Genomic DNA, 23,168 nt, shown 5'->3' with positions numbered 1-23,168 from the left:
CAGTTCTATTCCTGTTGCTGAAGACATAATTTCATTCTTTTTTTTTTTAAGACAGGGTTTCATCATATTGCCTCAGCCTCCCAAAGTGCTGGGATTACAGGCGTGAGCCACTGCGCCTGGCATTTCATTCTTTTTTATGGCTGAATAGTATTGCATTGTGTATACATACCACATTTTCCTTATCCAATCCTTTGTTGATTGTTACTTAAGTTGATTCAAGTACAGATATTTCTTCTTTTCTCCTTTCTTTCCTCTTTACAAGGTCTAGCTCTGTTGCCCAGGCTGGAGTGCAGGGGTGGGATCATGACTCACTATAACCTTGAACTCCTGGGCTCAACCCGTCCTCCCACCTCAGCCTCCTGAGTAGGTAGGACTATAGGCACACGCCACCATGCCTAGGTAATTTTTCTTTTTTCTTTAGTAGTGATGGGATCTTACCATGTTGCCCAGGCTGGTCTCAAACTCCTGGGCTCAAGTCATCGTCTTACCTCTGCCTCCCGAAGTACTGGGATTACAAGTGTGCACCACTGCACCCCAGCTAATGATTTATTTTCCTTTGGGACCAATTCTAGTGTTTTTTATACTTTCAAGTCTTACATTTGAGTCTTTAGTCCATCTTGAGGTTATTTTTCATATATCTACTTTTTTTTTTTTTTTTTTTCCAGAAGTGGGGTCAGGCCAAGGCAGGTGGATCACAAGGTCATGAGATTGAGACCATCCTGGCCAACATAGTGAAACCCTGTCTCTACTAAAAATACAAAAATTAGCTGGGTGTTCTGGCACGTGCCTGTAGTCCCAGTTCCTCAGGATTCTTTTTGCTGAGGCAAAAGAATCGCTTGAACCCGGGAGGCAGAGGTTGCAGTGAGCCGAGATCATGCCATTGCACTCCTGCCTGGCGACAGAGTGAGACCCTGTCTCCAAAAAAAAAAAGAAAGAAAGAAAGGGAGCCTTGATATCTGTCAACCAGACTGTAGTATGGTTGAACAATCACAGTTTGCTGCAACCTCAAACTCCTAGGCTTAAGCGATCCTCCCACTTCAGCCTCCCAAGTAGCTGCGACTATTGGCACATACCACCATGCCCAGCTAATTTAATTTTTAGTAGAAAAAGATCTTTCTGTGTTGCCCATACTAGTCTTAAACTCCTGCACTCAAGTAATCCTTATTTTTTATAAAGATAGAGTCTCACAATGTTGCCCAAGCTGGTCTCAAACTAGTAGCCTCAAGCCATCTCCCACTCTGGCCTCCCAAAGTGCTGGGATTACAGGCGTGAGCCACTGCACCTGACCTGTACCTACTCTGATGGTAGTTTTGAGTATAGAATTCAGAGTATAACTCTAAAACTCTAAATATGTTTTTTTGTTTTGTTTTCCAAGTTCTGTATTTTTAGGGCTAAAACGTATTTTATATATAGAGTATTGAAACAAGGCCTTTTTGGACAAATATAACAGAGAAAGGTGGAGAAAAATAAGATGAGTTAGCATGTCAAAGAGAAACCAGAAACCCTGATATCTACCAGTGACCTTACACCTAACTCCTTTTTATTTTTAATGTTTTTAATTTTTATTTTTTATCATACCTCCAAGACACGTTCAACTCTCTCCTATATGGAGCCAGAAGCTCAAGCTAGATAGGTTTAGGGGCTTGCTGTGGGCCATGCAGTTAGCTATGGGGGAGCAGCACCAGAACACAGTCTCGGTCCAGTGTGCTTCCCACTAGGATGACATTCCAAGGAGTATAGCACCTGCTCCTGCTTCAGAAGGCAGGTCACAAGTAAGTACTCCCAGGCCTGGCATAATGGCTCACACCTCTAATCACAGCGCTTTGGCAGGCGGGGGTAGGCAGATTGCTTGAGCCCAGGAATTCAAGACCAGCCTGGGCAACACAGCAAAATCCCATCTCTACAAAAAAATACAAAAAACTAGCCAAGAGTGATGGTGCGTGCCTGTAGGCCCCCGCTAGCCAGGAGACTGAGGTGGGAGGATCCATGGAACCCGGAAAGTCGAAGTTGCAATGAGCTGAGATCATGCCGCTGCACTACATCCTGGGCGACAGAACGACACCCTCTCTCCAAAATTATTTTTTAAATAAAATAAAGACTCCCCTGCCACTTCCACATTCCTCTCAGTTTATGGTGTTTGGTCTGAGTCAGAGGACTTTTCAGCAAAAGGGTCAGATGCAAGTCAGCTAGGGAAACAGTTTCTGATCCCTGGTTTCTCTCTGACGTCCTATTCCTCCTCTTTTCCTCACAATACCATTTCATGGGTAAATTGTGAAAGCTACAAAGTAGTTCCTTTCCCTTTCCTAAAATCTGATTGATAAAAGAGATTACCAGCCAGGCGTGGTGGCTCACACCCGTAATCCCAGCACTTTGGGAGGCCGAGGCAGCAGATCACGTGGTCAAGAGATCAAGACCATCCTAGCCAACATGGTGAAACCCCATTTCTACTAAAAATTAAAAAATTAGCTGGGCGTGGTGGCGTGTAATGTCATCGCAGCTACCCAGGAGGCTGAGAGAGGAGAATTGCTTGAACCCAGGAGGCAGAGGATGCAGTGAGCCGAGATTGCACCACTGCACTCCAGCCTGGGCAACAGAGCAAGACTTCGTCTAAAAAAAAAAGAGAGAAAGATAATATCTACCTGTGTCTAGCCAGGCTTTGGTTGGCTTTCTTTCTAAAAAAGAAAACAAAAAACCACTTGAGACCAGTTACAGTTACTCACACCTGTAATGCCAACACTTTGGGAGACTGAGGTGGTTGGATCACCTGAGGTCAGGAGTTTGAGACAAGCCTGGCGGAGTTGGCGAAACCCCATCTCTACTAAAAAGACAAAAATTGCCGGGCGCGGTGGCTCAAGCCTGTAATCCCAGCACTTTGGGAGGCCGAGGCGGGTGGATCACGAGGTCAAGAGATCAAGACCATCCTGGTCAACATGGTGAAACCCCGTCTCTACTAAAAATATAAAAAATTAGCTGGGCATGGTGGCGCGTGCCTGTAATCCCAGCTACTCAGGAGGCTAAGGCAGGAGAATTGCCTGAACCCAGGAGGCGGAGGTTGCAGTGAGCCAAGATCGTGCCATTGCACTCCAGTCTGGGTAACAAGAGCGAAACTCCGTCTCAAAAAAAAAAAAGAAAAAAAAAAGACAAAAATTAGACGGGCATGGTGGCACGTGCCTGTAATCCCAGCTACTCAGGAGGCTCAGGCAGAATTGCTTGAACCTGGGAGGAAGAGGGTGCCGTGAGCTGAGATCACTCCACGGCACTCCAGTCTGGGTGACGGAGCAAGATTAGGTCTCAAAAAAAAAACAAAAACAAAAAACCACTTGAGTCATATTACAAATAATTCTCTCATTAGCTGTCTTTTCTGTGTTTCATATATTTGAACCTTCAAGTCAGATCTATAAATTATTTTATGATTTATGGGAGAAAAAACACAACTTTGTTGAGAGATGATTTATTCATTCATTATTAGGCAGCTATCTATAACTGTTGTTTGGTAATAGTGTTTGTTAACTGATTAAAAAAGAAGGGGCAACGTAGTATAGCATGAGGCAGCAGCCAGAAACATAGTGGTAGAATGACTTCAGTTGGATGAAATGCTGTCTTTTTTGGTTTCAGGTCCCAAAAGTCACCTACACTGAATTCTGTCAAGGTCGGACGATGAGATGGGCCTTAGCTTGGAGTTTTTATGATGATGTAACAGTACCAGTAAGTACAGGCTTTGCTTCGGCTTCACCACCTGCCAGCACATGGTGGGTTTTGGTCAGTCATAAGTGAACGAAATCTGTGTTGTCCTGTGTAACTGGAATTTGCCCCAAATGCTTATGTCAAAATGGAAAGGGGTTGTAACCAAGACCCCGTCCTGGAAAGCTGACTGTGGAGACTGTGGGGCCTTCTTCAGTGGCTTTGTACAGTGTATAGTGATTTTGGCTTAGCAGACAGAAATGTATCTTTTAGAAATCAAAATTTTGGCCAGGCACAGTGGCTGATGCCTGTAATCCCAGCACTTTGGGAGGCTGAGCTGGGCGGATAACCTGAGGCCAGGAGTTTGAGACCAGCCTGGCCAACATGGTAAAACCACATCTCTACTAAAAATACAAAAATTAGCTGGGCGTGGTGATGCATGCCTGTAATCCCAGCTACTAGGGAGACTGAGGCACGAGAATTGCCTGAACCCAGGAGACAGGTTGCAGTGGGCTGACATTGTGCCACTGCACTCCAGCCTGGGCCACAGAGCAAGGCTCTGTCTCAAAAAAATTAAAAATAAAATAAATAAAAATTACAGCCACAAGAATTCAGGCAACATAAGCTGTAGAAACACTTTGCAGGTAGAATTACACTGGTGGACATGCCTCAAGGATTGAAAGTGAAGTCAGTTTCTTTTGTTTTACCACTGCTGCCTTCCTAGAATAGCTGCCTTCTGGGGCTCCGGAGAATTGAGAGGTTGACTTTTTGGATTGCAGGCTTTTGATGTGTAACACTTGGGGATCATTCTAATGAAGGGTTCTATCTCGGCTTTCGGATTAGCACTAGAATATTAACGATTTGAAGCTGGGTGATAGATCATTATCCCTTTCTATTTTGTGTATGCTAGAACATTTTCTGGAATAAAAAGTTTAAAGAAATGATTTCTGGTCAGGCCTGGTGGCTTACACCTGTAGTCTCAGCACTTTGGGAGGCCGAGGCGGGCTGATCACTTGAACTCATGAGTTCAAGACCAGCCTGGGCAACATGGTGAAACCCCATCTCTATAAAAAGTACAAAAAATTTTGTATTTTGATAGTGCATGCCTGTAGTCCCAGCTACTCTGGAGGCTGAGGTGAGAGGATCAGTTGAGCCTGGGAGGTGGAGGCTGCAGTGAGCCATGACCGTGTCACTACACTGTCAGCACTTTAGCCTGGGGCAACAGAATAAGACCTTGTCTCAAAAAAAAAAAAATCAAAATGATTTGCTCACAGATGTCTCTTTGTCCTCGGTACTGCCATAGTAAAGGAAGAATGCCTCTGAGCTGGCCACACTGAATGATTTTCCGGGCAGTGCTGGGAGGCAGTGTCAGAATAGCATCTGTTGGTTCTTGCAGTTCCCTCCCAGGTGTGTTGGCTTCCTGTTGCCTGGAGATTCCCCCCTGAAGCGTCTGCACACCCTGCTCAGCACGTGCTCCTCCCTTCTTAGGATGTGCGGGGACCTGGCGCCTGCTGCTTTGCGTCTCTCTCCTCAGCCCCTGCAGCGGGCTTGTGCTGCATGCTGTTCTCCCAAGCTCTTGGCTGCTCTTGATCTCTAAAGTCATCTTACACGTTGCTGTGTGTCTGAGGCTCTTTCCCTGCCCTTGTAGGGTAGAGGAGTAGAGACGTGCACAGGCAACAGTTTGCAGGGACTGCCATGTTTCTGAAAACAGGAGCTCAGATTCGAGATTGAGCCTGTCCTACCCTGCCACTGGAAGTGTCGCTGGGCTGAAATCTGCTCCCCAGTGGCGCCTGAATGGCCCTTTCCATGGAAGCCTAGACTCCTGCACAAGGCAGTATGGTATCTAGAGGTTTGTGTTTGAAGTAGTCTGTGGTTAAAAAGATGCTTCTGCTTTTTCGACTCCCCCCCCCCCCGCCCACCACCCAAAAGGATTATCCTTTCTGTCATTTTCTAGAACGTCAGGGCCCTCGCAGCAAATGGTTAAGCCGTTAGTAATGCTCTGAGGTATCTCCGTGCGGACACTAGCAGGTGCAGGAAGGAGGAACTGCACCTGTTTTCAAGCGCTTTCTGCTTCACCCGCTTCCCACATTTGTCGGCACTGCAGGCGGAAAGGCTGGTAGTGCACCCTGGCACTCTATACCAGCCCCTACCGAGTGCCCCCGGCCCTCCTGGATGAGTCGCCATTTCAGATCCATGCAGTAAAGGGCACTGCTTCTGTGTTAACAAAATCAGCTTATTTTGAAAAGGAACCCCCTAAGCTTCCCTCTCCTCCTCCCCTCTGTTTTGGGACATCCTTCAGCCCCATTCATAGTTCTCAACCATCAAAGAATGCTGAGGACCTCAGATTTCTCCATGCCAGAGTCTGCCTCCCTCCCCTCCACTGTCCCCAGCCCCAGGCTGTTAATAATGCACTCCCAAGTGTTCCATTACATGCACTTAAACCGCTACAGGAAAAAATGGCAATTCCTGATTTGTAGTAACCCAGCAACAGTTTCTTAGCACTGCTGCCCTCGATCAGCAACGGCTTTCCCTGGGGGTCGTCCCGGGGTACTCGCGAGGTTTTTATTTAGCTGTCTTTGTGGTTTTCTTCCCTCCTCCTAGACCTCTTTCTCTACCAGCGTTTTTTGAAAAGCCCATCTGACTTTCCCCCTCGTGCTCCTGTTGAGGGTGAGGAAGGAGAAGGATGCTGCTTTAGACAAGGAATAGAGCTAGTTAAGCAGAAACATTGACCTATTTCCCCACCCCCACTCCCGCCATTTTAGGGTAAATGCGCAAGTTACTATGGCAACTTCTGTTTTCACTTATCTCAGGCCTACTGACTCCTTTCTGTTGGTGCTGAATGCTGAAAAATTCTAATTCACTGGTGATTCGCATGCCCGCACTCAGCCCATTCCTGTTGTCTGGATTTATTTTAGCAACAAAAAGGCAAGTCCTAATGTTGATAGAATTTTGTTCCATAATTTCAACTAATGATGAATAGAAGGAAGAGTATTGTACAAACTGCTCTTTGCAGAATTCTAACAAGACACTTAGCCTCTTTGTTCCAGTTTTCCTCGAATTGCCCAAGGCATTATTTTAGCTTTGTTTTGGTTTTCTTTAAGGAAGTTTGACATATGTTAAGAGAAAAAGGGGGAAACGTGTAGCTCTAGTGACTCTTGGTGTGCATGGCTCAGGAACTCTGGGTTTAAAAAAGGATCCCCTGTAATTCAAGACATTATCTTTAAGCCTGAGGCATTGCTGTCTAGGGAGTAATAACTAGAGGGCTTTATGGAGGGCAGATGGAGGAGAGGGGTCCAGTTAGGCAGCCTTGTGTGTGTTGGCGCTGGGTGTCCTGGCAGTGCTCTGCCTCCTTCACCCTATGTTTTAGTCTTGTGCACAGAGCTGCGGGATGATGCCGTGCAGGTGCCCTGGTGTGGGGCAGGCATCAGGCTGGTACTACTGGAGGCCCCCCTCTCATTTTAAAGAGCTCATCTGCTTTTATCAATTTTAGGTATTGATTTGTTGAAAGTGTCCTGCTGTTAAGAAATGGTTTGGGCTGGCTGCGGTGGCTGATGCCTGTAATCCCAGCACTTTGGGAGGCTGAGGCAGGTGGATCACCAGGTCAGGAGTTCTAGATCAGATTGGCCAGCATGGTGAAATCCCATCTTTACTAAAAATGACAAAAGTTAGCTGGGTGTGGTGGCATGCGCCTGTAATCCCAGGCAGGCAGATCACGAGGTCGGGGGTTTGAGACCATCCTGGCCAACATGGTAAAACCCTGTCTCTACTAAAGTACAAAAAATTAGCCGGGCATGGTGGCATGCGCCCATAGTCCCAGCTACTTGGGAGGCTCAGGCAGGGGAATTGCTTGAACCCAGGAGGCAGAGGTTGCAGTGAGCTGAGATCGTGTCACTGCACTCCAGCCTGGGTGACAGAGCAAGACTCTATCTTTAAAAAAAAAAAAAAAAAAATCGATGTGATGGTCAGGGGCCTGAGCTGTTGAGCAAAACCAAAGCTTAGGACCCTCTTCTTAGTTACTTTTCTTATTAAGTGTGATCCTCATTGTGATGATAAACAAATAAAACATTGTTTTCTGTTCCTTAAAATGATCCATTTTATAGGAAAGAAAAACACATGGAACTGCTGATGCAAAATTGCATGTGAGTAAGTGCTGACATGAATAGTAGGGTGAGAGTAGTCAGGAGTTCAGCAAAGGACGTGGCTCAGGCTGGGGCTAGTCAAAGGCGACCTTATGAAGGAGGCATCACCAGCGTCTGACTCGTAGGTAGGTGGGTGGTGCTCTAAATACATGTTGAATGTTTAAAGGAGTGGTGTAGGACTCGTATTGAAGGCAACATTGTGAGTAGGAACTAGTAGATTTAGTAGATTTGAAGCACTGGATATAATATGTGTTGTTATTTGAATACTTCACATACATTATATTCTCATTTTATTTCAACCTGACAGCAATCAAGTGAAGTAGATGGTATTTTTATCTCCACTTGATAGATGAGGAAACAGGAGGCTCCAGAAAGTTAGGCTGGAGCCCAGATCAGTCTGATTTCACAGCCTGGGCACTTAACGTCACTCTGACACTCAGCCTGCCATGGTCCTGCGTTTTTCCTGGCCTGGCCGGAATCTGCTCTTGTTGGCCCTCACATCTTGCTATGGACCATGGCAGCAGCCTCTCATCTCAGAGGTACTTGGATTCGTCCTGTGGTCAGCACCCTGCTCGCCCACTCCTGAGTGGCTCCTGCTAACAGGACGAAGTACACACCCTCGTCTGTCTCGTTGGGACTTCCAGATCTATCTTGACTTTCCCTTCTGTCCTAGCCACTCCCAGTTTTCCTGACTGTCCCGTCTCTACCCCATTTGCCTCCACAGCCTTCCCATGGTGCCGGAGTCAGAGCTGACTTCTTACAACCTTTGCTCACGCCCCATTCTGATCCTTCCCTCTGACTTCCTCCACTGCAGCCCAGCCCAGTTCCAACTTCCTTGCGTAAAGCTCCCTCAGCCATTCAGCCCATAGAACATAGAAACCTCTCCCTTCCTCTGGACTCCACCGTGTTTATCTTTCAGTTATCTGTACTCGGCATAAACTTCCTTGTGGCATACTTTGCATTGGTATTTTGTTTGACTGAGGCACTCTGGATAACACCGAAACCCTCTTGCACGGATGTGGGAAAGGCCTTTCGTGAGCTGGTCCCTGTCTGGCTTTACATAGAACAGGAGACCTGCCTTCACTACACTTCAGTTTCCTCATCTGTAAGGTGGGGAATAATAATAGCACCTACCACATAGGGTTGTTTTGAGGATTAAATGTACTTAACGTAGTGCCTGGTATGTAGTAAGTGCTCAGTAAAATATATCGTATTATCATTTCCCACCATTTCTTCCCACCCGCCCCTGCATTTGCTGCTCCAGAAATGTTGAGCGATGGCTCTCTAATCCCTCTGCCTGGAGATTCCTCCTCTGAACATTAACCCATGTACGCCAGAAGTTGTAAGTTTTTTTGTGAAAAATCAGACCTTGGCGATGACCTTGAGCGATAGGCTATAAATAGCTCCACCAAGCTTAATTTTTTTTTTTTTTTTTTTTTTTGACACTGGGTCTCACTCTGTTGCCAAGGCTGGAGTGTAGTGGCATGCCCATGGCTCACCGCAGCCTCAACTTCCCAGGTTCATGTGATCCTCCCTGCTCAGCCTCCCTGGTATATGGGTCTACAGGCATGTGCCACCATGCCTAGCTAATTTTTAGATTACTTTTATGGAGACAGGGTCTCCCTAGGTTGCCCAGGTTGGTCTTGAACCCCTGGGCTCAAGTGATCCACCTGCCTCAGCCTCCCACAGTGTTGGGATTACAGACATGAGCTACTATGCCCAGTCTAAAATGCAAACTAATTTAATATTGAGTCACATCGACCTTCTGAGAAGATACCCTGTATTTATTACATGCTCCATTTTTATTTCTACAAAGTACGACAAATAATGTTATTTTTATACGTCATAGAAACAGATTAATTCAATATATTTTAAATGTAATTTTAAACTGTCTCTTCCCAAAAATGCAGAATTAAATACACGGCACGATTCACAGGCATTTTACTTATTTTTTTCTTGAGTCAACAGATACCTTAAAAGATGTTAAATCCATTAGTTATTAGAGAAATGCAAATTCTTTTTTTTTTTTTTTTGAGACAGAGTTTCGCTCTTGTTACCCAGGCTGGAGTGCAATGGCACGATCTCGGCTCACCGCAACCTCTGCCTCCCGGGTTCAGGCAATTCTCCTGCCTCAGCCTCCTGAGTAGCTGGGATTACAGGCACGCGCCACCATGCCCAGCTAATTTTTTGTAGTTTTTAGTAGAGACGGGGTTTCACCATGTTGACCAGGATGGTCTCGATCTCTTGACCTCGTGATCCACCCGCCTCGGCCTCCCACAGTGCTGGGATTACAGGTTTGAGCCACCACGCCCGGCCTGAGAAATGCAAATTAAAAACATAATGGCGTCCTGGTTAGCCCATCTAGAGCAACTGCTGAACCCCTCGCACGCTGCTGGGTGTAAACTGGTAACATTCAGGAGAGCGTATCTTTAGGAAGACTTGCGAGAGAGAAACTTGCTCATACTCTGTGACCCAGCAGTTTATATCCAACAGAAATGTGTGTTCACGTGTGTCCCAAAATGTACAACAATGTTCACGGCAACATTATTCATAATAGTCCTAAACTAGAAACAACTCAGATGTCTCTGAATAGTAGAAAGGGTGAATAAGTTGTAGTATATTCAGAAGATGGAAACTACACAGTGATTCTGTTCCAGCGATTGAACCCACCTTCACAACAATATAAATGAATCCCATACCTATAATTTACATGAAAGGGCTGGCCACGGTGGCTCACACCTGTAATCCTAGCACTTTGGGAGGCCGGGGCAGGTGAATGACCTGAGGTCAGGAGTTCGAGACCAACCTGGCCAACATAGTGAAACCCCATCTCTACTAAAAATACAAAAATTAGCTGGGCGTGATGGCACATGCCTGTAGTTACTTCCAGCTACTCAGCAGGCCGAGGCAGGAGAATCGCTTGAACCTGAGAGGTGGAGGTTGCAGTGAGCTGAGATCATGCCATTGCACTCCAACCTGGATGACAAAGTGAGACTCCATCTCAAAAAATAATAATAATTGAATAATTTACATGAAAGAAGTCCGATACTGAAGACTGCAGACTGGCACAACCCATTGTGATAGAAATCAGGGTCCTGAGCAGGAGGGAATTGGGGTTCCTGGTAAATAAGTTCTTAAGGCTTAGTTTATAACAGATATGCTTTTCTATAGGTATATTTCAATTTTTTAAAAAAATTCTAAAAATATATCTGAATAGAACAGAATTAAGGCAACTGAAACTGTTTAAAGTTGATAATTCAAGTTTACATACAGATAGAAGCATATTTTTAGGTAGAGCAGCGCTGTCTGTATGAAAAAAAAAATTAGCCCAGAGTGGTGGTACACACCTGAAGTCCCAGCTACTTGGGAGGCTGAGGTGAGAAGTAGTTTGAGGTTGCAGTGAGCCGAGATTGCACCACTGCATTTCAGCCTGGGTGAGACAGAACAAGACTCCGTCTCCAAAAAAAAAAAAAAACCATAAAATAAAATAAATGATTCTTTCGCTTTATCAGTTTTAAAAATAATGAGTTGGGGCCGGGCGCGGTGGCTCAAGCCTGTAATCCCAGCACTGTGGGAGGCCGAGGCGGGTGGATCACGAGGTCAAGAGATTGAGACCATCCTGGTCAACATGGTGAAACCCCGTCTCTACTAAAAATACAAAAAATTAGCTGGGCATGGTGGCGTGTGCCTGTAATCCCAGCGACTCAAGAGGCTGAGGCAGGAGAATTGCCTGAACCCGGGAGGCGGAGGTTGCGGTGAGCCGAGATCGCGCCATTGCACTCCAGCCTGGGTAACAAGAGCGAAACTCCGTCTCAAAAAAAAAAATAATGAGTTGGTGATTCCCCAGCATCTTCCAAAAGTGGCCAAAGAGGGTGATTTGGTTTTCCTTTGTAGCATCTTATGAACTCATGGATTACAATTTTTCTTTTTATTAAATAGAGATGAAGTCTTACTATGTTGCCCAGGCTGGTCTCGAACTCCTGGGCTCAAGTGACCTTCCTGCCTCGATCTCCCAAGGTGCTGAGATTACAGGCGTGAGCCACTGTGCCCTACTGGATTACGTTATTTTGATATTTTTCAAATCATTACACTTACTATCTTTACTGAGGTATTGTCATGGGGAATTTATCAGAATGGCTCATGAGTGATGTTTTTTGTTGTTGTTTTTTGTTTTTTTGAGATGGAGGCTTGCTCTGTCGTTCAGGCTGGAGTGCAGTGGCGCGATCTTGGCTCACTGCAACCTCTGCTTCCCGGGTTCAAGTGGCTAATTTTTTGTGTTTTTAGTAGACATGGGGTTTCACCGTGTTGGCCAGGCTGGCTTTGGACTCCCGACCTCGAGTGATCCTCTCACCTTGTCCTTCCAAAGTGCTGGGATTACAGGCATGAGCCACCGTGCCCGGCCTGAGTCTTTTATCATATCCACTGTCGTCTTTGATAGCTTTCTGGTATCACAAGTTGCTCTAGGCTCATATTTTTTCCTCTCTCAGATTTCTCCCAGGAGACCTGGTTTATTTTACTGGAAATAGTATTTAAAGGTATTTATCTGGGCACTAGGTATGGTACTGGGTTAGTCATTGTTTTTAGGCTTCTTCAGCAGAGCTAAGAATTACCTTTTTTTTTTTTTTTTTTTTTTTTTTTGAGATGGAGTTTCGCTCTTGTTACCCAGGCTGGAGTGCAATGGCACGATCTTGGCTCACCGCAACCTCTGCCTCCTGGGTTCAGGCAATTCTCCTGCCTCAGCCGGGACTACAGGCACACGCCACCATGCCCAGCTAATTTTTTGTATTTTTAGTAGAGACGGGGTTTCACCATGTTGACCAGGATGGTCTCGATCTCTTGACCTCGTGATCCACCCGCCTCGGCCTCCCAAAGTGCTGGGATTACAGGCGTGAGCCACCGCGCCCAGCAGGAGTTGCACTCTTGTTGCCCAAGCTGGAGTGCAATGGCGTGATCTCAGCTCACTGCAAGTGCTGCCTCCCGGGTCAAGCGATTCTTTGCCTCAGCCTCCCGAGTAGCTGGGATTACAGTTGCGTGCCACCACACCAAGCTAATTTTTATATTTTTAGTAGAGATGCGGTTTCACCATGTTGGCCAGGCTGGTCTCAGACTCCTGACCTCAAGTGATCCACCTGCCTTGGCCTCCCAAAGTGTGGGGATTACAGGTGAGAGCCACTGTACCCGGCCCATTTTTTCAAATCAAGGAAATACACATATGTATTTATAACCGTGCCTTCTTAAATAGGTAGCATTGTGCAATAAGTTTTCTTCCACTTGCTATTTTTACTTTTTACTGTTTTTACGTAATCCTGGGGATGATTTCAGGACATTTTAAAAAATGACCGTCAGATTAAGATGAAAGAAATGGGCGGGTGTGGTGATGTGCACCTGCAGAGCAGCTGCCTGGGAGGCTGAAGTGAGAGAATCACTTGCGCACAGGAGTGCAAGGCCGGCCTGGCAACATTGTAAGACCCTGTCTCTTTTCAAAAACAGCCTCTGCACTGGGTTCTCCTCTCTGCTCTGTCTCTTTTCCCCTTGAGGTTTTTCTAGAAGCTGCCTTGCCAAAACAAAGACGCCGTGGCTTCGTGCTCATCAGATCTCTCTGTAGAATGGCTCTTCTTCTCTGCCTGCAGATACTAGAGAGAATTTAATTATTTCATTCAGCCTGTGACTGCTTTTTTTTTTTTTTTTTTTTTGCCTTAGCCTTGGTTAACAGAGCTTTGGAGATATAATATGCTGCACTGATCTGTGTCACGCTACACCACATATGAACGTTTCTTGGTCGATTGCACCATTGAGATCCAGAAATTAAAGCAAAATTTAAATTTTTATCAGTCTGGGCAACATGGCAAAATACCATCTCTGCAAAAAACACAAAAATTGCCAGGCGTGGTAGCTCATGTGGTAACCCCAGCACTTTGGGAGGCTGAGGCAGTGAATCCCAAGGTCAGGAGATCGAGACCATCCTGGCTAACATGGTGAAACCCCATCGCTACTAAAATGCAAAAAACTAGCCAGGCATGGTGATGCCCGCCTGTAGCCCCAGCTACTCAGGAGGCTGAGGCAGGGGAATCACTTGAACCCGGGAGGCGGAGGTTGCAGTGGTCTGAGATTGTGCCACTGCACTCCAGCATGGCGACAAAGCAAGACTCCGTCTCAAAAAAAAAAATACAAAAATTGCCTAGGCATGGTGGCATGCACGTGTAGTCCCAGCTACGCAGGAGACTGAGGTGGGAGGATTACTTGAGTCTAGGAGGTTGAGGGAGCGTTGAGCCATAATCATGCCACTGCACTCCAGCCTGGGTGACAGAGTACAAATGTGTCTCAAAAACAAAGACAAGAAATTTGTAGACAACCCTGAAGTACGATCTTAAAATTTAAGAATTGGTGTGTGTAGGGGGTATGTGTGTGTGTGTGCGCGCGCGTGTGTGTGTGGTGTGTGTGTGTGTGTTTGCCTGATTTATGGCTTCTGTGATCTAACTTGTTTTTAACACTTGCAGCTCCTCCCTGTTGATTATCATTTCTTGACTACTTGGAATTCAAAAGATATCAAACCTGTATCCTCTGGGACCTACGACTCCTCACCAGACTTCTTTCACATTGTAATTTCAGTAGTGCATCTTCAAATCCAAAATCAGTCGTAAATTCACCCTCTGGTTCTTTGCATTAAACTGGATTAGCCATTGTAAATGATTGATTTTGGGGGTAGACTTTAAAATGCTGAATTATTTATGTTTGCCTTGCCTGCTAATCTAGATTATGACAGTTGAGTATAGTACTCTTCATTTAAAATATTTGTGGTTTGCAATTATAAGCATATTAGCAAAATAAGATTATTTCAGTTAGGGGAAAACCGACAGCTTCTGTGTACTAGTGTTTATGACCTGTGGTGTTGAATTTAACTATTAATTTCTTAGAACTTGATCCTGTATTTTACTGTGACCTTGCCCACTAGGAATTTTCTTTTTTTTTTTTTGAGACGGAGTTTCGCTCTTGTTACCCAGGCTGGAGTGCAATGGTGCAATCTTGGCTCACCGCAACCTCCGCCTCCTGGATTCAGGCAATTCTCCTGCCTCAGCCTCCTGAGTCGCTGGGATTACAGGCATGCGCCACCATGCCCAGCTGATTTTTTGTATTTTTAGTAGAGATGGGGTTTCACCATGTTGACCAGGATGGTCTCGATTTCTTGACCTCGTGATCCACCCGCCTCGGCCTCCCAAAGTGCTGGGATTACAGGCGTGAGCCACCGTGCCCGGCCCCGGAATTTTCATTATAAACAAGAGGGGGACTGATCAACTGCAGTAAGCCACACAGAAGTTAATCTTTCATCACTGAAAACCTTGCTTGAGAACCCCTGGAGTATAAATTGTCTGTCTCTTCAATGTCTCGTTTCTACAGTAGAGCAAAACTATATTCAAGACAATCCTGAGACTGTGTGTGTGCATGTACATATTAAAGCAGTTTATTAGAAATTTTCCTAATGCAGGCGGTGCAGTGGCTCACACCTGTAATCCTAACACTTTGGGAGGCTGAGGCAAATGGAGGGCTTGAGCCTACGAGTTCAAGACCAGCCTGGGTAATATATAGCAAGACCTTCTCTTTATTTAAAAAGTAAAAATAGATTTAAAAAAAAATTTCTTTTTAAAAAGAAATCTCCAGAAATACCAGGTTTATTGATGGACCATTGTGTATGGGAAGCCTTGGTAGTGAAGTGAAGGAGCCATATTTGAGATGGGAAAGTTTTCATTTAGTCCTAGGATGACCAGGTAGTAAGTTGTCTATTTTGTGATTTCTGACTCCCTCGGAACTCTGAAAGTATCCCTGATGGAGTTCTTGTCAGGTTGGTAAAGATGTATTTTCTTCCTTTTAATTTCTAGAAATGATAAAGACCATCCTTACTTTTGGAGAAAGACCATACTTATTTTTGGAGAAAGGTCAGCTTTAGCATGACAAATGAGAAACAGCAATAGCCTCTCTTGACTGGTCAGAATTTGTGAGCAAAATGATTCCTACCTCTGTGAGAAGAGACAGGAAGGGCCGCCCTTGTAGCCGTACTTGAAGATGGCCTTTGCAGTGCAGGTGGGCTGTCGGGGAGGCCCAGGTTGCAGTAAGCTGTCCACGGACACAGCCTTGGATGTTGGGATGGGGAATGGGGAATCTGATTCTCGGCCCCCATCATCCTCCCACACACCAGCTTAATACTCTTCTTCCCCAGCTTAATACTCTTATTGTAAGCTCCTTACTGCAAAGCATTAGGCTCTCAGTAGACTAGAAGTTATGTTTCTCATGCAGGATGATTGAGTAGTAACAATATGACTGTCTTAATGTCAATACGGATTTGTCTCATCTTGTCTGAAACATAATTGAACAAGCTCAGGTTCAGACAGGTCTTAGAGTCCACTGTTCATTTCTCAAGAGCAGGTTCTTACACACACCCTTTGTTTTTTATTCTTTCTTAAAAGTTTCCCAGTATAGAATAAATTGGCTAGGTTGCTGTGTACGTATGCAGTGTGAGGCTGCTGGTTAGTTCTTATTAGAGGACCTCACCCAGTAGTTGGAACCTACCATGCCTGCGTGCGTGTGTGAGTGCAGATCTGTGTGCTCTCTGTCAGTGTTGCCAGGTAGAACTGGAATTATCCGTAGCATAGTCATCACATTCCTTTTGGCGGAAAAAGATCTTCAAACCTGACTTAGTATTTTCTCTTTTTTATCCTTTTTCTTGTTGTTTTTGAAACACAGTCTCCTTCTGTCACCCAGGCTGGAGTGAAGTGGCATAATCTCAGCTCTGCGACCTCCACCTCCTGGGTTCAACTGATTCTCCTGCCTCAGCCTCCCAAGTAGCTGGCATCACAGGCACCCACCACCACGCCTGCCTAATTTTTGTATTTTTAGTAGAGATGGGGTTTCACCATGCTGACCAGGCTGGTCTCAAACTCCTGACCTCAAGTGATCCACCTGCCTCACCTCCCAAAGTGCTGGGATTACAGGCATGAGCCACCGCGCCCAGCCAGGAGTCTTTTCATCTCACTCTATCACCCAGGTTTGATTGCAAGTTGTGTGATCATAGCTCACAGAAGCTTTGAACTTCTAGACTCAGGTGATCCTCCCACCTCAGACTCCCAAGCGGCTGGGATTACATGTGCAAGCTTCTGCTCCCAGCAACCAAGAGTCATTTTTTAAAATGCCAGTTAGAACATTTTTACTTTTTATTTTTATTATTATTTTTTTATCCAGAGTCTTGCTCTGTCACCCAGGCTGGCATGCAGAGTGGTGCGATCTCAGCTCACTGCAACCTCCGCCTCTCAGGCTCAAGCAATTCTCTTGCCTCAGCCTCCTGAGTAGCTGGGATTACAGGCACATGCCACCATACCCGGCTAATTTTTGTATTTTTAGTAGAGACGGGGTTTCACCATGTTGGCCAGGCTGGTCTCGAACTCCTGACCTCGTGATCCACCCGCCTCGGCCTCCCAGAGTGCTGGGATTACAGGCATGAGCCACCATGCCTGGCCGAAAGTTTTTACATTTATTTATTTACTTACTTATTTATTTGAGACAGGGTCTCCTCTGTTGCCCAGGCTAGAGTGTAGTGGCACACTCTGGGCCCACCGCAGCCTCAACCTCCCAGGCTTAAGCAGTCCTCCCACCTCAGCCTACTGAGTAGCTGCGACCTCCATGTCTGCTAATTTTTGTATTTTTTGTAGAAACGGAGTTTCCCCAGGTTGCCCAGGCTGGTCTCAAACTCCTAAGCTCAATCCATCTGCTTGCCTCTGTCTCCCAAAGTGCTGGGATTTCAGGCGTGAGCCACCGCACCCAAACTAAAGTTTTTACTTTGAAGAAAAAAATTTTCAATACAATGGTGCCATTCGTTTTTCAAGTGGAACCTGAGTCCCTCTAGTGGGTAGGGTGTAATTCACCTTCCAAGCTTGAGATAGGTGGGAGATGTCAGTCATGATTTTCTTGGAACCAGCTTTCAGATCCAGTGTCTCATCAGTGTTGGAGTCACCCTCCCCAGCTAAAAGGCAGTGCTTAGCTCACCGCTGGCTTGGCCCCAGCGTCAGCATTCAGTAGTCCTCCTCTGCCCATGTGATCTTCGCGGCCCTGATCTTTCCTTGCATGGAATCTCACAGCCGTGGTTCACCAGCTGCTTTATTTCAAGCCTCAGCAAATATAAACTCACACTACAACTTGATGGTTTTTATGCCATGCAGTTCTTTCCAGCAAAAAAAGCAATGCCCCAGGGCCCTCGAGTTGCCGTGAAACGAGTCGTTGTGCAGGTCTGCTGTGGGGCCACAGGTACCTGAAGGACGTTCAGCAGTTGGAGGAGTTACGTGCTGATAGTTAGAACAAAGGCAGTGTGCACGGCTGGAAGGAACTCGGGCCCGGCGTTCAGTCCTAACCAGCTACGGTGTGACCTTCAGCTGTGATGACATAGCCTTTCTGTAGCTTAGTTTCCCCTTTTGTAAAATAGGGAGATGCCAAAACTATCTTGTGGGGTTCTTATTTTTATAATTTTAAAAAATGTGTGTGTGTGTGTGTGTGTGTGTGTGTGTGTGTGTGTGTATGTGTGTGTGTGTGTTGTGTTTTGTTTTGTTTTGTTTTGTTTTCTGAGACAGAGTCTTGCTCTGTCCCAGCTGGAGTGCAGTGGCACAGTCTCAGCTCACTGCAGTCTCCCTCTCCTGGAATCAAGTGATTCTTCTGTCTTAACCTCCCAAGTGGCTGGGACTGTAATCACACGCCACAAAGCCTGGCTAATTTTTATATTTTTAGTAGAGACGAGGTTTCACCATATTGGCCAGGCTGGTCTTGAACTCCTGACTTTGTGATCCGCCCACTTTGGCCTCCCAAATTGCTGGCTAGGATTACAGGCATGAGCCACTCCTCCAGGCCTATTTTTGTTTGTTTGGTTGGTTTTTTAAAGAGACAAGGTCTCATCCTGTTTCCTGGGCCGGAGTGCGGTAGCACAATCATAGCTCACTGCTGCTTGGAAGTCTTGGGCTCAAGTGATCCTCCCTCCTCTGCTTGCAGAGTAGCTGAGACTACAGGTGTACACCGTTGTGGCTGGCTAGTTATAAACATTTTTTTAGAGATGGGGGTCTTACTATATTGCCCAGGCTGATCTCAAACTCCTAGGCTCAAGTGATCTCCAGCCTTGGCCTCCCAAAGTGCTAGGATGCTAGGATGACCCACCACCCCTTGCAGGGTTGTGTTAAGTGCTGGAAATAACGCATCCAAAAGCCTTTGTGTTTTCAGTGCTTTACGATTGGTGGCAGAAGATGTGGAAATTTTCTCCATCTAGTTCCTTACAATGCATGAGGTTTAATTACTGAGATAACTTTCTTCTCTTTCCCATGCTTTCTCTTTCTTTCAGTCACCACCAAGTAAGCGAAGAAAACTAGAGAAACCAAGGAAACCCATTACGTTTGTGGTGTTGGCGTCTGTGATGAAAGAGTTGTCTCTGAAAGCATCGTCTCTGGGCTCCAAGACGGGGGAAGGCATCGTGGTCGTCACCACGTGGATTGAAAAGATTCTCACTGATTTGAAGGTACCTGGTTAACCATACTGATGAAGTCCTCATAAGGAACATTCCCTTTTTTCTTTCTTTTATTAATTGAGAGTTTGGAAAGAAGGGAAAAGCGATTTCCTATAAAATGCTCTTTTTCCTCCAAATAGGTCCAGCATAAACGAGTTCCCTGTGGAAAAGAGGAAGTTAGCCTTTTCCTAACAGTCATAGAAAACTCCTGGATTCATTTAAGGAGAAAGAAAAGAGAGCGAGTGAGACAACTAAGAGAAGTCCCTCGTGCTCCCGAGGATGTCATTCAGGCCTTGGAGGAGAAGAAATCCACGCCCAGAGAGCCCGGCAACAGCCAGGAGAGGGCGCCGTGCGGGCCTGCTCTGCGGGAGGGCAAGCCTGCCGACGCGGAGGGCCAGGGCCTGAGCCAGGAGTCGCTGTCCCCGGAGGAAAACCCAGAACCCATGGAGGACGAAAGGAGTGAGGAGAAGGGAGAGATGGAGGTTTTGGAAAGCTGTAAAGGCTCTAGCAACGGAGCCCAGGACCAAGAGGCTTCTGAGCAGTTCAGCAACCCTGTGGCCGCCACGGGGAAGCGTCTCCCAGGCATGGCTGGGCAGTACCTGTTTAAGTGCTTGATCAATGTTAAGAAGGAGGTGGACGATGCCTTAGTTGAAATGCACTGGGTTGAGGGCCAGAACAGGGATTTGATGAACCAGCTTTGCACCTACATACGTAACCAAATTTTTCGGCTTGTTGCTAGTTAACTGGAAACATCTTGAACAGCTGGAGGCGTGTTTCTAGGAGCTGGCTTTGGAGTGGCTGTGGGGTGGCAGGAGGAATCCTGTGAGTAGTCCATTTGTAGCATTACGGGCCACTGACACGATTTATCTTCAGAAACAAGAACCTGTGAATCTATCCCACGTCCCCCCACCGCCTTCCTGCTGTTGTTTTTAAGTTACAGGAGTAGTTGTATGGTCGTTTACAAGGAGGAATTGTGGTTGTAACAACAGAAGGCCCTTGGTACACTCCCAAGGCTTTGAAAGCTGGCTAGAGCTGGGCCCCTCAGCTGTGGACTGCTTCTGCACAGCCAGAAGTGCTGGAGTGTGGGCTGGGCAGCACTGCCTAGAATGCCATGCTCTGTCACCCAGGGGTGTTCCTTGAGGAGCAGCAGCTCTCTCTGCCTCCAGTCGGAGGCCCTGGTACCCTCTTCTATGTCACTCTTCAAGATGGAACCTACCTTGCATCAGTCCACGAAGGGAGCCAGCCCCATGGTGGGTGGTGGGGAGTCGGGGAAAGAAACCTTATAATGGCAGGAAGAAGGACCAGTCTGGGGAGCACCTGGTAGATGGCACATTCCTGACACGTAGCTGTTTTGTTTTGCTTACTTCGGAAGCAGAATTAGGTAAGCCAGACTCCTGAGTGTGACTGAGGCACACAGAAGGCACCCATACCTCCCCCTCCAGCCTGTTCAAAGTACCCTTTTGTAGCAGTTTTACAACTGCATGAGTTTCGTTTGGACATCTGAAGTAAAGCTTGTTTTGTTTTTAATATAAGAATATTCACAAATTAAAAACCAGTGGTCTGTTTGAATCCTGGGGTTGGCTGAGTGAGCGACTGATGACAGAAATGACAAATGGAACAAAACAGTATGTGCCGTAGGTGGCTGCAGAAAGGCTCAGATGTTTGGTTGCTGATCTGACACCGTTTTTTGTGGCTTCGCTTATAATCCCTTCTGTGCTTGCCTGCTCACATTGGAGAGTTCTGAGCCTGGGGTAACCGTGTGCTTAAAACATGTTTCTAATACGAATGCCAGGGTCCTGTAGAAATAACCCCTGGAAAACTGGCAACCTTTTGCTGTGCTTGACTTTTAACAGCCTGATGATGCATCAGCAGCCTAGGGTTCTATTTAGACTAAAATCTTTGCCGGAGCTCCTTGCTATCGGCTAAGAAGACGGGGGCTGAGTAGCTAAGCCACCCTTCTGAGAGGTGGCTGTTGGTTAGGACAGAAAGCTGATGACCTTGGCATATCTTGGCAGCAGCTAGATCAGGCCCTCAGCAAAGACACAGGAAATGGAACGACTATGCTTTAGTCTGGCTGTGGAGCTGGGGCTAGAGAAGACAGCACAGTGACCAGTGGTGTTTTTGTCGGTTTGTTTGTCTGGAGATGGCATTTCACGCTTGTTGCCCAGGCTGGAGTGCATGGTGCAATCTCGACTCGATGCAGCCTCCACCTCCCAGGGTCAAGTGATTCTCCTGCCTCAACCTCCGAAGTAGCTAGGATTGCAGGCATGTGCCACTATGCCCGGCTAATTTTGTGTTTTTAGTAGGGACGGGATTTCACCATGTTGCCCAGGCTAGTCTCTAACTCCTGACCTCAGGTGATCCACCCACCTTTGCCTCTCAAAGTGCTGGGATTACAGATGTGAGCCACTGTGCCTGGCCACTGACCAGTGTTCTTAACTTGGTCCGTGAACCTCCAGAGAGTCCATACACCTCCTAGAGCTACTTCTAAAAGCTCTGTGAGCGTGTTTTTTTTTTGTTTGTTTGTTTTCTGGAGAGAGGGTCCCTAGAACCTTCAGACATAGACAGTGGGGTCAGTAATCCACTAAGGATTAAGAAGCATTATTCTAGTCTAACCACTCATGTGTCAGGCTGTGAAAACCAGTACCTAGGGTCTTACAGAGGCAAGCCTCCATTTGGGACCTCAGACTCCCCTGGTCTAGTAATTGTGCCCTAGCCCACACCAGCGCACTATACTTACCTCAAGTGAACATCACATTTGAGTCACTGGCTGGATGCAAACCTAGTTTTCTTGGTATAACTGTAGGATAATTGGTTGAGTGGCAACCATGCATTCAGTAAGTAGTAAGTAGTGGCCGGGCGCGGTGGCTCAAGCCTGTAATCCCAGCACTTTGGGAGGCCGAGGCGGGTGGATCACGAGGTCAAGAGATCGAGACCATCCTGGTCAACACGGTGAAACCCCGTCTCTACTAAAAATACAAAAAATTAGCTGGGCATGGTGGCGCGTGCCTGTAATCCCAGCTACTGAGGAGGCTGAGGCAGGAGAATTGCCTGAACCCAGGAGGCGGAGGTTGCAGTGAGCCGAGATCGCGCCATTGCACTCCAGCCTGGGTAACATGAGTGAAACTCCGTCTCAAAAAAAAAAAAAAAAAAAAAAAGTAGTAAGTAGTTACTTGCTTTTTTCATTACGAAAGAGTGACACATGCTCATGAAAGGCTGGGGAAATGAAAGTCAAAACAGCAAAGCACCGAGTCTGCCTTCTGTAACATAACCGCTATTGGGATTGGCTGTTTCTTTCCAGTCTCTGTAGATGGGGTGTGAGTGTGTGGGTTCGCTTCGCCTGTACTCATGCTGCATATTCAGGTTTGTATTCTGGGCTTGTTTTCACGGAACATCTTAGAAGTATGTTTCCATGCTATAACAGTATTGTGTTTACTTAACCTCCTTGCCTGTTCCCATGTCTTTCAGGCACAGGACTGTCCTTTGCTTAAGTCTGTTTCTTAGGGGTTTCCAGAAAATACTCCGTATAACTGAGGCACAGAAGGTTTTTCTGTGTCTATATGTGTTTCTGTCCCTAGGTTTAGGGCTTGGTGTCCTGGAGGAGATTTTATACGTGTGAAGCTAATGACTTGAGGGTTTTAAAAATCCGTGACAGTGGACGGGTGTGGTGGCTCACATCTGTAATCCCAGCACTTTGGGAGGCCGAGGTGGGCGCATCACTTGAGGTCAGGAGTTTGAGACCAGCTTGGCCACCATGGTGAAACCCTATTTCTACTAAAAATACAAAAATCTGGGCGTGATGGCGGGTGCCTGTGATCCCA

At 46.4% G+C, this 23,168-nt stretch overlaps 1 protein-coding gene across 1 annotated transcript; it reads left to right on the top strand.

The window, feature by feature from the left end:
- Positions 1-3,299: 3,299 nt before the first annotated feature.
- Positions 3,300-21,571, top strand: METTL16 (methyltransferase like 16). Its single transcript, XM_032263430.1, has 3 exons — positions 3,300-3,705; positions 19,186-19,359; positions 19,488-21,571. The coding sequence occupies exons 1-3, from the start codon at positions 3,589-3,591 to the stop codon at positions 20,088-20,090; spliced, it is 894 nt and encodes a 297-aa protein (XP_032119321.1). The 5' UTR covers positions 3,300-3,588; the 3' UTR covers positions 20,091-21,571.
- Positions 21,572-23,168: the final 1,597 nt, after the last annotated feature.

This window comes from Sapajus apella, unplaced genomic scaffold (genome assembly GCF_009761245.1).
Source record: "Sapajus apella isolate SASKATOON/1434 unplaced genomic scaffold, GSC_monkey_1.0 scaffold136, whole genome shotgun sequence".
Taxonomy (NCBI): Eukaryota; Metazoa; Chordata; class Mammalia; order Primates; family Cebidae; genus Sapajus; species Sapajus apella.
The sequence above is the reverse complement of the archived record's forward strand: the minus strand, read 5'-3'. Positions and strand labels throughout refer to the sequence as shown.

Excerpts from the sequence above, each read along its gene's own strand:
- METTL16 (XM_032263430.1), top strand. The coding sequence starts at position 3,589 with ATGAAATGCTGTCTTTTTTGGTTTCAGGTCCCAAAAGTCACCTACACT. Across the intron at positions 3,706-19,185 it reads ATGATGATGTAACAGTACCA|TCACCACCAAGTAAGCGAAG; the intron begins GTAAGTACAGGC and ends TCTTTCTTTCAG. Across the intron at positions 19,360-19,487 it reads AGATTCTCACTGATTTGAAG|GTCCAGCATAAACGAGTTCC; the intron begins GTACCTGGTTAA and ends TCCTCCAAATAG.